Source organism: Rhinopithecus bieti, unplaced genomic scaffold (assembly GCF_001698545.2).
Source record: "Rhinopithecus bieti isolate Rb0 unplaced genomic scaffold, ASM169854v2 scaffold_19861, whole genome shotgun sequence".
Taxonomy (NCBI): domain Eukaryota; kingdom Metazoa; phylum Chordata; class Mammalia; order Primates; family Cercopithecidae; genus Rhinopithecus; species Rhinopithecus bieti.
Genome location: NW_016809659.1, coordinates 1,255,088 through 1,273,788, shown reverse-complemented (window position 1 = coordinate 1,273,788; position 18,701 = coordinate 1,255,088). Strand labels below are relative to the sequence as shown.

Sequence of the window (18,701 nt, the reverse complement as noted above, 5' to 3'; positions counted from 1 at the left end):
AAAGATTACCACTCACTGAAGGCTCACATGATCATTAACATTTTTTAACCTAGTTTTAAAATTACGTACATTTTTAAAGATATAATGCTATCGTACACTTAATAGACTACAGGATAGTGTAAACATAAGTTTAGTATGCACTGAGAAACAAAACATTGGTGTGACTCACTTTATTGTGCTATTTGTTTTACTGTGTTGCTCTGGAACTGAATCTGCAATGTTTCCAAGGAATGTCTGTTTGTATCTACAGTAAATATCAATTAGAGATGATATAAATCATATTATTTGGAATATAACAGAATAAATTTACCAAATGATTCCAGGTGCATATAAATATCAAATATATTAGTCCTTTAATAATCTTATCAGTCTTCATAGAAACAATGACTCAATGCATGCTCTATTGCTAAGAGAATCACTGCTTAGTCATTTAATTCCTTTATTTTACTTATTATTTTATATTTAAAGTTAAGACACTCTTGCAATAATGACACTGCTAGTCTAAAACTCAGAAGCTATGGGTTTTTCTTAAGTTGGGGAATGATTAAATCCTGGGGATTCCACTGTAAACTACCTGCTTATGGCTCAAGTATTCAGTGAGCTGATTTATTTTGGTTTTGAATGTTGAAAAAACACTATTGTTCTCCATTAATGAAAGTTTAGAAGTGATGCTTTACTAAATTTGTGGTTAAAACACTTCACAAAGACAAATCCAATAATGACACATAAGTTTTACTTATTGGATATTAGTTTGTTACGGAGGTTAATATCTAGATCTGAACTAACTATTCAGAGTGGAAATATGACAGATGAAAAATACAAATGCTGTTACTTCACATTAAAATGAAAAGCTTAGGTGGGCCTGAATGTAGCTGCATTTCAGGCTGTTACAAGTATTCTTTTTTTTTTTTTAGGTAGTCCCCTTTCCTTTGTCTACTCTAAATTTTCATTTGATCTAAGCCTTACGTCTCCTTGGCAGTCAGAAGTAGCAATCAGTAGATGATCATATTTTCAAATTTATTCAAGTATGTTTTACTTTCTCAGTTTTTATTTAATCGAGCCATAGATCTTCTAAGTTAGATAGAAATTTAAAGTTCGTCAAATCCGTTTACCTTCAGCAACTACAGAGCCTAAGGCTCAATTTCTTCTTGTCTCGATGTTCACAATCGTTTTCTTCCTCTCTGTTATTGACATTACTTTGGTAGACATAGTTGCTTTTATACATGTGTGTGTGTATGTGTATATACATTTTTTTAATAAAAATAGGTCTTACGGCCCCAGTAATGTAAAAAACACACATAAATCTTTGATGATGGCATTTTTTTAACTTCTCATTTTGGCAACAGAAGAATTTTAACAGCTTTGTGATATTCATGTTTACTTTAAACAAGAAAATGAAGTATTCTTATTTCAAAATGCATCTTGTTGTACTTAGCCGTAATGTCAAAGCAACTGAAAGAATTTAATCACAGATGAGATGCTGCAACTAAGTGACTTAAGGAGAAAATTAAGGTTTTCTTCTCTCATTTTCTTCTTTTCTGCAATGGGCATTGAATGCTTAATGATTCTATACATTTTCACATTTTGTCCCATATGCAGAGTAATGTATACATGCATGTCTCTGTAGGGAGTGTTGTCTACATCCCGACAACTGTTATTGAGTATACACAATTAGCATAATCTATGCAATACTGGAAACTTCCTTTGCAATTTAGAAGGAATTCCCTGATTTTAATAATATTTCATACAATTTTTTCCAAGTCTGAGGCAACACAATCTTTTTATAGAATTTTCAGCATGAAACTAAATTCTCAGTTTCATTAAGGTGGTTTATCAGTTTTAATTTTGCCAGGTGCCATGGGGTATTCTTGCTAGTATCAATTGCATCAAGTCTGAAACTGATGAAAATCCAAATACAATTAGGAAGAGGAGATGCAAAAAAAGAGAGATTCCAAATCAGGGTGGATCCTTTTATTGTGCTGGAGGGAAAAAGTTTGTGATACCTCTTTGATAGCAATAGTGGAGGAAATGAAGTACTGATTGCAAGCCAGGTTTGAGTTGAACATTAATAGGAGGGAAGTCAACATTAGCCTGATTACTGCATGTGAGAAACAGATGCTATCCCCTCCTCTTTCTGCTGATGTAACAAAAGGCATTGTGCTTGCTCAGGATAATTGGGTGGAAATAACATATGAAGAAAGAGGTTACTGAGTCAATATCAAAACCTCAGGAATATGCAAAGTTTTGGCATAAACAGAAGGTGGGGTTTTCCCTCCTTTTTTGGAAGAAAAAAAATCTCTACTAATTGGCAACAGCTTGGTGCAATTGTCAAAAATGTGGTGTGTTCTATTGCCTCAACAGTCAATGCCTGGCTGCCTCCCACGACCCTGTACTCATACCACCCCCAACACACAACTCACACACATTTATTACTAACTCTTCTTGAAGATTTAGCTTATAACTGCTTGAGTAATTTTCATACCCCTCTTCTTTCTTTGCTGTTTTAAAAGCTTCCTTCTCTGTGCTCTCATAGCTTAGCCTTTTTCTAAACCAGCCCAATGGCCAGGCTGTGAGCAATTGAGATTGAGAGCAGTGGTCTTATCTCATTGGTTTTTGCATGCTGCACCTTGTCTAGTCATCGACAACAAGCCTTATCTTACTCTTCCTGCCCTTCATGCCTCATCTGATGGCACACATTATGGCTTTGAAAATATCGGTTCTATTTCAAAGATGACCATCCTAAATCACAGCAGTAAAATGCATTATTAACTAAGTTTTGTCACATGAAGTTTAACTATATGTCCATAAATTTGGTCATAAAACAAAAGCCATTTCCTAGTATTATAATAGAGAGGGAAACACCAGAGCAGCTCTTTGTAGGGCTGGCCACTAGAATATTGTTTACTGGTACTGGGAAGAATAAATGTGAAAAACCAATGTGGTGTAATAATTAGAAAAATAATATGAAGATATACACGTGGTATAAAATACAATTTTCCCCTGATTATGTGTGTGTATATATATGCAATATTTCTTGTGTGTGTATATATATGTATATACACACATATATCTATACATTTATAAATGAGAAGGGAGAGCTTACATTTTAATTCTGACAAGATAAAAGAAAATTTAAGACATTTCATCCAAATCTGCCTCTCGCATAGTGAGTATAGTTGGTATACAACTGAAATGTTTGCAGAAAACCTCAGGGCAATTCAAATGGGCCTTAAATTACCACCCTCTCACAATCACCTAATCCTTCTCCCCATCTCCCCTTCCCCAGTCACGAAAATGATGTTCTGAAGTGTGTCAGATCTAGGTGTAATCAAACAGAATATGAACAGAGTAATAGTTGGAATAAAAAGCTAGCTTTGTGTTCACAGATTGACTGAGTTGCCGCCGGAGAAGGTGCCTTCGCTAAACCTTTTAGAGCTTCTTTTTGCATATCTTCAACCACTTAGGGCAGGTCCCAGTTCTGCCCATGCCCTGCAAATCCTCATTCTTCTTAGGGGATTGTGCTCCCTCGTCCACAGCTCCTCCTCTTCCAATCAAGGGTCTGACACTGCCCATTGACCACGTTTATTTTTCTGCTTTTTGGCTCTGGGAGCTTGTCTGCTGTAGGATAAAAGTGGAATTCTCTGCTGTCTGCAGGGCTTTCCCCAGGGAACAGAGCATGAAACCCAAACTTATATAAAATCATATCCTGTTTGCAAACATCATATTCCCTTTGCTTCTCACTGATCTGGTCCTGTAAACCCCAGCACAGCTTGAGAGCCCATTCCTCATCTAAACAAATGCCATAAGCCCCTTTATACTTTTACAACCATGTCAAAAAATAATATTGCCTGCCAATAGTGATGTGATTGGAGTTGCCTCCTCTGAGCCATAAAAGAAGCGCAGAGTCTGTTATCAATTTCTCTAAGTGTATCAGGGGAATTATGGGTCGATTCAGTTCCAAGTTATAAATGACAACTCAAAAGCCGCAGAAGCGTTTGAAGCTGGGAGCTGATGACGACATTATCATAAAAGCCTGCTCGTCCTTGCTTTTGTGGGTTTTTCTGTGGCCTATCAAGTGAAGAGGGGAAAATGAGGCTGAGAAATGACTTCAAGATTTCTTCACACAGCAGCAGGTCAGATGGCCAGGCAAATGATCACTATTTTTAGTGATATACCCTGAGGAGGGAGAACTGAAATGATCCTGCACTGGCTCTTGTTTTCAGAGTCCCTTAATTATCTATTTTACTACACAATGACCAAGGCCTGGGATTTGGTCAAATGTTCGTTTCAACTGGTGCATTTTCTTGCAGTGCAATCACACAGTAATAAGAAATGAGTCATGCCATAATAACTGAACAAAATGAAAAGCAAACACAAAGGAATTCAGAAACCTTGACATTGTTGCTCGAAATGCAATTCTGGAGAGCACATTTCACAGCACCTTCAATATCGTTCATCCACTGAGCTGCTTGACCAACACTAAATTACCATGTGCAAGTTTAGGGGGAATTTTAATGAGAAGTAGAGATGTTCTGATTTCATAATGTCCCAGGTAGTGTCCTCAAAAGCCAATTAACCCATCAGTATTCTGTAGGTGTATATTAAACCCCCTTAGAATGAAGTTATATATTCTAAGGAACTGGAGGTTACTTTAACAATTGGGGATCACTGAGTATTTCAGAATGGAAACCATCAGGTCAATCTTAGGTAATTTGAGACAGAACCGTGTCTTAAGACAAAAGTCATTTCAGTAATTTCCAAAATCTCTAGGGTGCTCCCATGTTGCCAAGTTGGGGCCCTCTGAGATCATACTGGGGATCTTTTGTATAGCTAATCTGTCTGGGATTGTCCTGGAGGCGAAAATTTAGACTGGCTTAAATCCAGAGGACCCAGGGTTTCTCCTAGGACTTGTACCAAAACCAAAAATCTGAGAAGGCAAGATGGCTTTTGAAAGGCTAAGAAAACTATTTCATTCCTGTAAACAAAAATGCTGAGTCAAACTAGTTCACAAGAGCATCAGCAAGTGCAAACTTGCACACACACACACATGCACACACACACACATTCACACCCACCCTGACCTACATAAGCATCACCTCTTCTCCAACCTTCTCCAGCACTGATAAGAGTCAAACTAACAATGCAGGGCTCCTTCTTCTGCCTCTGCCGGCCTACCCCCAGATTTATCCACCACCACTGCTGCCACCATCCAGGTGAGGTCAGCTCTGGGGACATTACTAAGGACTTACTCTATGACCCACACTGTGCACTGTGCATTATGTTTAATATACTGGTCCAGAGGAAGCAGCCAATATTCATTCCTTGGTCATTTTGAAGAGTTTACTAAAGCAGTTCTAGGTGAGAAATAAGAAGTCAATTTGGGTTTAGAGCGGTTGAGTAGAGGAACTTCACATTGAAGGGATAGTGAATTAAAAGCACATCCCAGGTCAGATTTGGGAGGTGAGTCCTGGGGAATGGCCTCAATTCAGTCCTGGGTCATATTAAATATACAGATGCTCTTTGACTTATGATGGAGTCCTGATAAACACATTGAAATTTGAAAATGTCCTAAGTCAGAGAAGAATTTAATACACCTAACCTAGCAAACATCATGGCTTAGCCTAGCCTAACTTATTCATGTCAAACACTTACGTTAGCCTACAGTTTGGCAAAAGCATCTAACACAAAGCCTATTTTATAATAAAGTGTTAAACATCTCATGTAGTTTATTGAGTACTGTACTGAAAGTGAAAAATAGAATGACTGTATATTCAAAGTATGGTTTCTACTAAATGCATATCACTTTTGCACTGTCATAAAATCAAAAAATCATAAATGGAACCATCATAACTTGGGGATCATCTATACTTCTAAATGAGTGGGGTTTGATGGCTGCCACCCTTTTAATAGCTTTGATTTCCTCCACTTAGCTGTTCCCATTAAATAGTCATTAGGTTTGTTTCATTTTTTGCCCCTTTTACAGGTAGGCAGCCATTCTCATAAAACAGCCATTTGAGATGTTGAAAATAAGCACAAAGCCAGTGAAACCCATTTCAAAAGTCAGCTTATCCTCCGCTTTCCAAAATGATTTTGCAAGCTCCCAGCTCCACAGGAGGTTGGCTAAAAATGAGCAAGGATTAATGTGGGATGATGACTGTCCTATGCTGGTGGTCAAAAAGCAAAAGTCACTGGTGAGCTGTCACAAAGGGGTTATACCACATCAGCCACACTGCTGCACTGCTGACCCAGAGGGAGGAGGGGGAAGCTGAGGCTAGTTTGTTGAAGATGAAAGCCATGCAAGTGTCTAGAAAGCTCTTTTGGAACTCCTCGACAAGGATGTGTACATCACCCCCATACTTTCAGCTTTTTACCCTTTACTGTGTGACTTCAGGAAAATAACTTAGCTTCTCCCAGCCTTCACTTTCTCATCTGCAAAATGGTGTTAATAACAATGACTATTTCACAAGGTTGTTTTGGGACTCAGTTGGTTGGCAAACTGTAAAGTCCACACAGAGGCAAATGGATATAGCTACCATACTGTTTTCCAGAACCAGCAGAATCATAGACAAAGGAATAAAAGGCTACAACTCACTAAATCTGGCATCATCAAAATGATAGAATAAGCTGAAAATATTCGAGATTTCTTTGCATCAAATTTAGTTCTAGCAAAACAATTGTTTAAAACATGATATACATGTGACTAGTTTTGTTCTTTCCCTTCAACATCAAGTCAATTTAATTGACTTAAATACCTTAGTGTTTGAAAATTTTGCCTAGAATTATGTTGTTCTAACATCACACTTAGTTCTACAGGATGATGGTTTGTCACTGGTAAGGGTTAACTTTAAACAGATTTCAGGTTATAGGGTATGTTCTAGTCATCTACAAAAATGTAGACATTTTTCTTCATATGTTGCTGGGTTCTAACAAATTTGTCCTTGAAATGTGGTCTAAATATGTTGAGTCAAAATGCTTACCTTAATTATTGAAGATAAAAATGTCCCCAAAGGGTTCACACAAAAAATGTCCCATAATGCAAAGCACTTTGTGATGTCTATGCCATTTTCACCAGGAATATAATGCATGTGCATACTCAATGTGATTCTAGTGAAAATGGAATTCAGCTGCAAAACTGTTAAACCCTCTTGTAGCACCTTTTCTCCAGCTATATAAAGGCCTAGCAAAGCTGGCTTCATGAGTGGGTGACCTGTGCAGTCACATGGGAACTTACAGTTAAAAGGGCCTTGCTCTTGGTTTAATTCTGTATTGCCACCATCTTGAAATTCTTAAGAATTTTTTTTTTTAACAAGGGCTGCCATGTTTTTATTTGGCACTTGGCTCTGCAAATTATATAGGCAGTCCTGAAGTCTAGCATAACCTTTACTGAGAAATAACCTCATACATAACTGAATAGATAAATCAAAAAAGATTTTTTTTTTTGTAATTTTATGTTATTTAAAGGCAGTAAACCAACTCGTACTTACCCCAAGTCCACCACAAGGTAATGAGGAAAAAAACTTTTGAGAGTCATCACCTATAGAGTAAGAGGACATAAAAAAATATATAAATTGGGGTTATATAGTTCTTAAAATGTTAGTGTTTATTAACACATAACCATATGTCAAATGGTATTTATCACTTGATGCAAAATTAAATTAATAGAACTTCAGACCAATTACTCAATACAGTCAATTTTCAGAATATCATTGTTCTGCCTATCTGTATACAAAAATAAGAACTGAAAACAAATCAATATAAATATTATTGCATGTAGAGTCTGTTGCCCCACAAGAATAAACACATGCTCATGAGATTTGGGTCACAAGATTTTTTTTTTAAGTTGGCCTACATGTCTGTATTATACACTACAATTTTTTAAATTTATGGTAACTAATTCAGCTATTCACTGAGTATATTCATTTAATGGGATGTTTTGAGCTACAAGGTTTATGCCACCATATACTGTCATTTTAAAAATATTTCAAATATTAAACTATCTTCTCAAATGTACAGACTTATTCCTAATTTCTACTTAAGACACAGCTATGTATGGCTGCTTATAAGTAGCTGTATCAACTTTAAGATAGAGCTGAGGCCAAGTACACCATAAGCCACTTCTAACATCCACAATTTTTTAAACAGTACACTATGACAGATAATCCCATTTGGGGATCTATACAACATCAATATCCATATGAAATATCTTCTTTAAAAATATATGCCCAAAACTGAACTGTGAGTATCTCTTAGAACTGGTGTTTCACGGGATTTTTAGTAATTATTTTGTTTACCTGTACTTTTATTTTCTACATTATCTACTACATGAATAGAGAAAAACAGTAGTAACTGCTACTAAATCTTCAACATTAAAATCTGCCTGTGGAGTAATCACGGGGAAAGGCAGTGAACATTTCTATTTCATAGTCAAGTGGTTCTGAAGGGCCTTCAGCATGTCACTCAGCAGTTCAGTGGTAGAATAGATACAAATTTCCAATTCACCTATCCCATTCATTTGTTCTATTGATGGTCAATGAAATGAGAAATTAAAATTGAAAACAGGTTTGTAGTAGGATTCATATGCCATGTCAGTAAAAGTCTAAATAGCTTTTACTGTCACAGAAGAGAGTTTGTTTTGAAAACAATAAATCATATGAGTTGGTTTTTTAAATGCAATTACTATAATATGAAAATGATAAAGAAAATTTATGTGCAAATGAAGCCATCTAGTTATAAAGAGAGATCTTTATTTTACAAAAGATGAGACATCAACAGAATTTAAAATAATAATAAAAATCATAAAATAATATTAAAACTGCAATATTAGCACCAGTAAAAGGCACATGAAAATTTCTGGGGAGGAGTAAAGTTTTCTTATGTTGTTGTTTCTAACAAAAATATATCTGTATCGTTGAATATTTTGCAAGAGTATATTCATATGTCACGTGTGAAATTAAAATATATATGTACATTTTAGTTTCTGAATTCTTCATAGTCAACAAACAGGAATGAAGATAATATCATAACATAGTAAGTAAATTTTTTTTTTTTTTGAGATGGAGTCTCGCTCTGTTGCCCAGGCTAGAGTACAGTGGTGAGATCTTGGCTCACTGCAAACTCCACCTCCCAGGTTCAAGCGATTCTTCTGCCTCAGCCTCCCATTAGCTGGGACTATAGATGCACGTCACCACGCCTGGCTAATTTTTGTATTTTCAGGAGAGAAGGGGTTTCACCATGTTTGCCAGGCTGGTCTCCATCTCCTGACCTCGTGATCCACCTGTCTCGGCCTCCCAAAGTGCTGGGATTACAGGCATGAGCCACTGTGCCCAGCCAATAAATTAGTTTTTAAGAGTAATTTAAAAAAATTATTAACCCCCAAGAGAATTAGCAAAATAACTATCCTTAGGATTTATTTATTTAATACTATTATTTAATAACTACTTACGCGAATGTTTACATAATACAAAACAGGCATATAATTGATACTTTAAATTTAGAAATGGGCGAGAAACTTTTATTTCACCAAACTGACTGGATTTATTTTTAATTATATTGTCTTATCAATGCACTGAAATTTGGCTAGCCACAAGACAACTGGAAACTGGTTATAATAGCGACAGGAATATTAATGCTAAGGAAAACCTTGCGCCAGAAATAATTGGAGAGAATGCCTTTTCAATGTCACCTTACAGGGTCTAGAGTATTTAAAGAGATAAATGATGTTCGTTTTCACATCCAATTATTTTATCATCTATAGATGTCTTTCAAGATACAAAGACGGATAGGTCTGGTCATACTGAAGTTTTATTTAAACCTTTCCTCCTAACTCTAGAACACAACTATCAAGGGAAATAGCATTAATTTAACTCAGAAAAGACATCTCCCATCTGTGTTGGGAGGAACTGGGGGAAGTAGTAGGATATATGGAAGTGAAACGAGTGGATAAAAAGAGAGAAAACATCTTGATGATTATGAATTTCTATACATTCACATACGGCTGCTTCAACCTGGTCTTCCAGATACAAACAAACAAACAAAAACCCACAAGAATCCAAATTTCACAAAAAGCAAAAAAAGTATTAAAAGTTAACCTTTTAAAAGAATAGAATTATTCACTTTGAACTGAGATTGAGAAAAATTAGATAAACTTTTGGATACACTAGGGAAAGAGAAGTAGTTTTGAAGTGTTGACGCAGTTGAATTTAGTGCTCGACCTTAAGACCTGATAGAATGCAACATCCCTGTTTCTGTGTACTCATGTAGCCCACACACAATATTGAAATTGTTGCAATGATCGCTGAGAACTGTATATGAAACTCCACACATGTATAGAATGCTAACTTTAAGATTATCAACTGTAGGAATATTACTTCACATCAAATGTTCAAAATTAATGAGATAAATGGCTAATTTATTTAGATTACAATTTTAAAAATTGAATCATAGGTACTTGCTGCTTTCATCACCTACATACATGAAAGGAACCTTTGTCCAAGTTAAAATTATATGTGGAAATTCATTTTAAATCATCAAATTTTAAAATGATACACCCATCAAATGTTTTACAAAATTAGGTTTGCTCAAAAGTGCCAAATTTCTTGAAAAAAAAAAAAAAAAGCCATGTTTTATAAATAAAAGTTTGATGTTGCAAAAGTTTAAACTTCATTTATCTTATAAATATGTCTTTTCTCTTAAAATGTGGAACAATGGTTGCTTAGAGCACCTCTCAACTATCAAATGTGTGTTTATATTCACAATTTGATCAAGCCCAGCCTGTTCCAATAAAGTTGGAAGGTTGATTTATACTTTAGGACCAGAGATTTTTAAAAAGTGGGTTGGTTTTGTACTTGTTTTTTCTTAACTCAATTAAAAAATAATGACATGGACACAGTCCCCTATTTTTGAATGCTTGAGTATTATGACCTCATAAAATCATGACAATTAAAATGTCTGGTTTACTTCATCTTTTTGGTTAGTTGGGTAGGATTATTGATTCATGTTAAAATAAGAACATTTATTATACAATATTTGCAGCAAAAGAAGTATTTTATGTAAAGCATCTGCATGTACAGAGACTGGTTTCTAAAATAGAAGAAAAAAATGAGCATATATGTTTAGATTGATTTATTTGTATTCATATTAATACATGTTAATTCGATAGTATATATTATTTTTATCATCAAATATTAGCAATGTACTTTCTAAAAATTGGATAATCTTTATGTATTCCCCTTTGGTCTTACTTCTCCCCAAGCTACTGCTACGTATACTGTTACACACATGTGTGGGCATATTTATGCTCACTCATATGCCTGCATGTCATAAACTTAGAGATGTTTGCCACTTGTTTAAAAAGGTATATTGTAAGTGTTATAATGAGTAACTGTTAATTCTTCCTTACAATTGCTTTCCAAGATACCTACCTACTATATGTTATCTACTTACTTTCAAATTGCTTAGGACCAGTTAACATAAAACAATTTTGAAATAACATTGAATTAGGTGAAAGAGTTCAATAATTTAGTGCTGACACAATATATTTATTTGAAGGAAAAACTCCTGAAACGTCTTTTTTAGTTAAAACATTTAAAACATGATCCCGTTAGCATCTATTGCCAATGTTAGATAGTGTTATTCACTTATAAAAAGTTAATAAAACAATATTATCATTTCAGCTAAAATAAGGTTTATCACTCGTTTTTCTTCCAGAAACCTGTTGTTTCTATCACTCCTATAAAGCTTATATGAAGTTCTGCAACATAAATTTTATTTTAAAATCTGATGATAAACTTTCAAAAAGTCATACATTAACAAAAAACTATTTATTAGTTTTCTAGCTTTGCATTTAATGTATCATTTAATTCCAAAGGTAAGGCAATAAATAGATTTGAAATCTTGCTATAAAATGTATTGTGATAGGCATAGTAGTATTGAGTTTTCACTTAATATAAGTTGTACTGTTTCCTTTGTTTCTTAAGGTCATAGAACAACGAACTGAAAGATAAAGAAGAAATGGGAACGGTGAAGAGAAATTTGCATAAAGCATGTAAAAATCATTTCTTCTTTTAGCTTGAAAACATGACAAACAAATTCAGCAATGCAGTTTTTTTTCTATATGCAAAAACACATTGTACAAATGTTATTCAAATGAAGGTTCATTTTAAAGTAAACATCATGGAACCTACATTGTCATTTTCTAACGCAGGGTTTTCTTAATCTACAATGGCTTCTATTGCAAATGACTCATTCCACAGAGCAAAGCTGTTGGAAAAACTGATTTTTTGTTGCACTACTTGCCAAGTATTTTGAACTGACACCAGCATTGACTAATGATAGTGCTGGAATGTGCTGTTCCCAGTACAGTGGAGGCCCGTACAGACCTAGGAGTATCCTGGGGTCCAGCTTCTGTCCGTCCAGGGGGTTGGTGCCATACAACAGTGAGTGATGTTCAGAATGAACAAGCTGTATTTCCTCCAGGCTGGCTTTTCGACCTTGAATTCGCTGAAAGAAAACAGCAGAAGCCAACAGTACTCCACTGACAACATTTAGAAGAAAATGAGACCCCAAGTCACATTTAAGATGATTAATAATGGGCTGAATTTCATCATGTAGGAATGTGACACTGATTTGCTTAGTAAAATACCATAATAATATTTGAAAAATGAGTGTATGGAAGGTTCAGATCCAACAGATTGCTTATGCTTAAATGGGCAACTGACATAAAGTATATTCTTATTTGGCATGGAAGAGAAAGCTTTAACACAGAAATTAATAGATAACTCTTTTGTAAAGTATCAGCTTAAAAAGTGATAGGGGCTACTATTTAGCTAATAATTAAATTTATTACAATCTTATTTTACACTTACCCAAATAAATTATTAGAACACATTCCTTATTCCTTCTTCAAGGACATAAATACATACCATTTTATTTTAATGAACTTGATGATCACAGATATGCTAATCACTTCCCATGTGTGCACCTCACAGTAGTATTAGTTTAAACCAATGTTCCTCAAACTGTGTCCCACGGGATCAATAACAGGTCAATATCTGTTTATTAATGGTCTGCAGTGAGGTCAGTACAGAAATTCAGATCAATATTTAGAAACTGTTATGGCAATTTGACAATATTTTTATGTCTTTTGAATCTACTATAATCTTGAACCTCTTCAATATTTATTCCACTTTTGCCATATTTCATTTTTAACATTTTTAATAAGAGTATTAGTCTCTGACAGATTGGAAATTAAACAAAAACAAAACCTGCTGTTCAATCAGACACTGTTTGAAACACTCTAGACTCCATCAATTTTTTACAAACGGGCTAGGCAGAGACTTTCACTCCATCTAACCAATTATAGCCCTTTAACGTAGGCAAAACTGTTCATTAGGTCAAACCTCAATTATCCAATACGCAAAGTGTTCTTTCTGGCTACATTCCTCAGTTGGCACATCTGTGAGCCTGATAAATATTGTGCTGGTACACGAAGTTAATTAGCCTTAACTTTTGGAAATCGCTGTGCTTTCTAGTATTACAGAGATGGTGTTAATATTTCACTTAAAAATATATATCACCACAAGGCAGCTGTAAGTTAATATTTAAGTACAGAACAACAGTGAAATTCAAGGAAAATCTGTTCAGGGAATACTGTCCTTTCATGTTCCTGACCAAGGAACCACCAGGTAACCTGGAAACATCAGGTGACAACACCTCAGGATGAGGACAATTCCACATTCAGCCTCCCTAGTTTAAGGTGATGCAGCTGCTGCCAGACTCTTCAATGTTGATATGTGGTTCACTGAAGGGGCAGGCCAGGAAAACTTCAATATCTGACAATCCCTCAGCATTTACTGGGCAGGAGGCAGAGCTGTGCTTGTCATTGAAAATAAATGATCAGGTCACAGTGAGGGAGGAATGGTGGGGGTCTGCAGGGGTAACAGGAAGGGAGTGATTAAAGTAAAATCTCATTAATACTTGCCTTTACGTGCTAAATAAACTCACAAATACTTATGGAACTTTCTTTGTATATCATTGAAGTTCTGTTTTTGATGGTATCATTCATCATTCAGCACTGTCTAACCCAATTCAAATTACTAGAAAAAGAAAAATATGATTTAGAGAAATTATTCCAGGTGGGTAAGATCAGAAGTCTGATGCTGAAGACTAAGAAAAATTTAATGATGGCCTTCTGGTCAGCCATCTTTCTGATTGATAAGAAAACATCTTGAACCAAGTGGGTTGCTGGGAGACATTCAATATGGGAAAGTTTACGGAAGACCAGAACAACCAAAGAAGTAGGATGACATGTAAAGAGACAAAATAAGCATAAGCAAATTCGAAGGCAACATTAAAGGGAAACGTTTTAACTGTGAGATTTCACGGAGTGGAGACTCCCTCAAGACAAATAATGGTTTGAGTCATCTAAAGTTGGACTGAGCAGGGCATTGGAAAACAAAATGTGGCAACCAATCCTAGTCTGGCAGAATAATGAACACCATGAAATAAGAGGGCTTCGAGCTCTTCTTTCTATGGGTCTTTGAAATCCATAGCCACTAACATCATATACGCTCATACAGTGAAACATTAGTGTCTTAAACAATGTCAGTTCTGCAGCTAATGATCAGACCCATGTTTTGATGACTATCATAAACTTTCTTTGATTTTTTTCCCCTTTCTTCATTTCTATAAAGATTCTTTTCATCTATAAATTAAATTTTTACCTCTGGTATAACATTAAATACCATTAACGATAAGTATATCTTGATGTGTTCATACACTAGTCATGTAAATTTGCATACCATGCACTCTATGCTTGTCCAACACCTTTTCTTATTCTCCCACAATCCCACTGATTCTAGCTGAATTCCAGCTCAATCACAGATTTGAACACTAATCTGCTAACAAGATTCACTGTAATTGACAGTAGCTGAAGTGCTAGTAAGTCATAAGAACAGTGGTTTCCAATCTTTTTGGCACCAGCGACCACCTTCGTGGAAGACAAAAAAATGGGGGAGATGGCTTCGAGGTGATTCAAGCACATTACGTTTATTGTGCACTTTATTTCTATTATTATTACATTTCAATATGTAATGAAATAATTATACAACTCATCATAATGTAGAATCAGTGGGAGCCCTAAGCTTGCTTTCCTGCAACTAGATGGTCCCATTTGGGGGTGATAGGAGATTAACAGATCATGAGGCATTCGATTCTCATAAGGAGTGCTCAACCTGGATCCCTCACATGCACAGTTCACAATAGGGTTAGCGCTCCTATGAGAATCTAATGTCACTGCTGATCTGACAGGAGGCAAGGCTCAGATGGTGATGTAAGCAACATGGAGCAGCTGAAAATACAGATGAAGCTTCACTCTCCCACCTGCCACTCACCTCCTGCTGTGCAGCCTGGTTCCTTACAGGCCATGGACCACTAATGGTCTGTGGCCCAGGGTTTGGGGACCCCTGATAAGAGGAAACCTGCTGAATCGGTCATTCCCTTGTGTAAGATCAGTCAACTAACAGTAAAGACAGAGCATTTGATCCAGCTATCTAGCATTGACTTATTCTAACAGTTTTCTCTGCTAGTTATACTCTAGGCCCCATCCTTGCCATTAAAATGTACCACTATTACTGTGTTTTCACTTTGATTTATCTTTTTCTCCTTCTTGTTATTCTTTCTTTTGACTCTAAGCAACTATTTCACACTGGCTCTTATTATTATTATAAATATTTTTAAAATAATTTCACTAAATATAAGGAAGTACTTATTCTTGGCAATTACCTTCTGCTTCTTTGGCTGCTAGAGAACAGCCCACAAACAGTGCACATGTTTCTACAGAAAGAGAGCAGTGAAAACTAATTCAGTACCAAAAAAAAAAAAATGTTTCTACCTGTAGATAGGATCTGGAAAAAGCATGTTTTGAAATTTGCATCTCACAGAGACACTGCTAGAAGAACTTGGTGGATGACTAAGCTGAAAATTCTGAAAGAGCAACAGCTTTCTTTATTCCTTAACATGTAGGATCTCCTGGAGTAATTCCGCTTTGCTTCACTTGTAAAAATGCCTTAAATTTGTCACATTCAACTTTTTCTTTCATGTTGAGATCTTTACCAGTTCCCATTTTCTGGTATTACCATCAGTAATTTAGTCTTTTATTTGTGTAGGCTTAAATATAGATATTCCCACTTAATCCTTTCTCATATTTTCTACTTCCTGCGTACCCTTTATTATTTCATTTCTCTCTCTCAATGCTCTCTTGAGTCAAAGGTCAATAGCATAATGAGTCAAAAAATAGGCTAAAGTGCTCTAATAATCTTAATTTAGGGAGTACTAATTTCTGTTCTCAGAGATACTTGGTCTGCAGGATATCTATGTAAAGTTATCTATAATAGTCTGCCCAAAAAGTTTTTTTAAGAATTCTGAGCATATTTGGGCACTCAATGCAAATAAGGAATGGATTTCATCTGGAGATGTCTCACTTGGAGTCAATACAGGTCTTAAATGCATTACCAACACAGGCCTAGGAATGGAACCTCGTAGCTTTTGTCACCTTCTTAATAAAAAAAGTTGTGAGGTAGGACTGTGTTCATTGTTACATTATCATTCCCTGTGATGCACACTTAGTTTCTTCCCTGAGAGTCTGAAAAGGAGCTATATTCACTGAGCGCTTACTCTGTGCTTGGGAATATCATCATGTTTAGTTCAGAGCCCTAAACAGTCATATGCAGGTTGGAAGTTTGACCAAAGTCATTTAAAATGACCATATCGTTGAGTCTCACAACACACCATGGTTCTTTCTTAAAGAAATAGTCTTTCTGAAACAAAGCCCGTTAATGCAACCTGATTATAGAAGAAATGTTCTGAACATGATCTACAAAGTCATACTGTGACAGGATAAAATGCAGCCTACCCACACCCACCCACACACAGAGCACACACACGGTATAGATTCATATTTTTTTCTGCCAAGGAGCAGGGAAAAAAGGAAACAGTTCTATTCCTTTCCCTCCTGTGTTCAAAGCCTGGATTGAGGCCAGTGTCCTAATCAGTTCTCATTGGCCCTGGAGGAATCAGAACCTTTTGTAAAATATAATAAAGGGCATAAAATCATGATAAAATGCATGAAAAAGCAGTGCCTTTGGTTAGAGAACGAGAAATAATTTAGCAGAACAGATGGATTGCATTGGTTTGGTATTATTGAGGACATGAAAGGGCTCATTTTGTGGCAGTTCCAAACTAAGAGAAAATGTCCAACTTAAATTTGACAAGTCAAAGTACCTGCCTCCATTGGGGAAAACTCTATTTTCTTTAATCATTTTCAAAGTGGTGACATACTAGGCAAGAATTTCCACTGAAATATCTCATTTTCTGAAAATATTTCATCCATTGTCCCTAAATAAAGGGATGTGTTTTATTTATTTTCTCCAAAAATCCAGGGCTAAAGAAATTCATAGGTTGAAAAAATAAAGAAAATAAAGAATTGTAAATGACCTCTTACTGTCAAAGTTACACTCTGCCACAAATACCATACTTAATATTTAATGAGCCAATTCATAGTCTTATTGATTTTTTTGGATGTATTTTTTTTCTAAAAAAAAAAAAAAAAAAAAACATAAAAATCTGATCTCATTGCTTATGTCTAAGCACAACTACTGGAGTTTTAAAATGCTCCAACCAACTGTTTCTTAAAATGTGAAATAAAAATGGTTTTTAACTGCCCCTGCAACTGCATGATCTTCCATACTACCCTCCTAGTGTAATAACATGTACTTCTCAGAGTTTCTCTCATAAAAAAGGTGGGGGAGTGAAAGAAGGAAGGAGGCAATTAAGCAGGCAGGTGGCCTAACAGGCTTTTGGTCCTTTCTGTGGGTCACATGGTAAAAAAGAGAATTGCAACTTGGGAGCCTTGACTTCTGGTCCTGACTCTCACGTGTCCTTAATGTGCTTATAGTCAGCTATGAGATATCTCTGCGGGCCTTTGTTTCTTCATCTATGAACATAAAGATGTTTGACTAAATTATGTCAAAGCTCATTTTTAGCCTTAAGATGATAGGATTCTATGTGAAATAACCTTATACACCATAGAAATGTAATAAAATATTCTTCGCTTTGATTTATGCATTTACCTTAGGCAAGCAAATAAAATAATTGCAATGATAAATTACTGAAGTTGAGGCCAAAGAGGAAACCTGAATAAGGATTTTCAAAAGGAGTCCAGCTATTCCGTGATGCTCACTTCTTATAAGTTTAATCATAATTGAAAATAAGAGAATTTTCACAGCTCATATTCCTATCCTGTAACAACTTCAAAATAACAAACACTTTAAATATTTTTTGAAAATTATGTACGACACTTGTGAGTTAGTGTCATCTTTGTTTCTCAGGTTAATGCTTACTTCTGTTACTTTCCCATCTCCAAATATTTGATTCACTTGCCTATTTGTCTCTATCTTGTTAAGATTACATTAAGAAGTTGTGTTTCTGTTTCAGTAGTTCTTAACATTGGCTGCACCTTGGAATCAACTGGGGAAGTTTAGAAAGTACTGATGCCTGGGTCCTACCTTATTACCTTTGTCTGGGTGCAGTTCGGGCACCCAGATGTTTCCAACCACCCAGGGGATTCTAATGGGTAGTGTAGGTCAAGAACCACATGTTAGAGGGAGCTGTCCATACTTACGGCTCGTAAGTGAGTGCAAGATACT

The 18,701-nt window shown here is 35.6% G+C and overlaps 1 protein-coding gene across 8 annotated transcripts in view; it reads right to left on the bottom strand.

The window, feature by feature from the left end:
* The window catches only part of HDAC9 (histone deacetylase 9), a 941,976-nt gene that overhangs the window by 227,781 nt on the left and 695,494 nt on the right, over positions 1 to 18,701 (bottom strand). For all 8 annotated transcript variants that reach the window (XM_017890061.1, XM_017890068.1, XM_017890066.1 and 5 more), the window contains 2 exons: positions 12,378 to 12,498; positions 7,485 to 7,534 (listed from right to left, as the gene is read on the bottom strand). In XM_017890061.1, the coding sequence (XP_017745550.1) occupies positions 7,485 to 7,534; positions 12,378 to 12,498 (171 nt within the window). The remainder of the gene's footprint in view (positions 1 to 7,484; positions 7,535 to 12,377; positions 12,499 to 18,701) is intronic.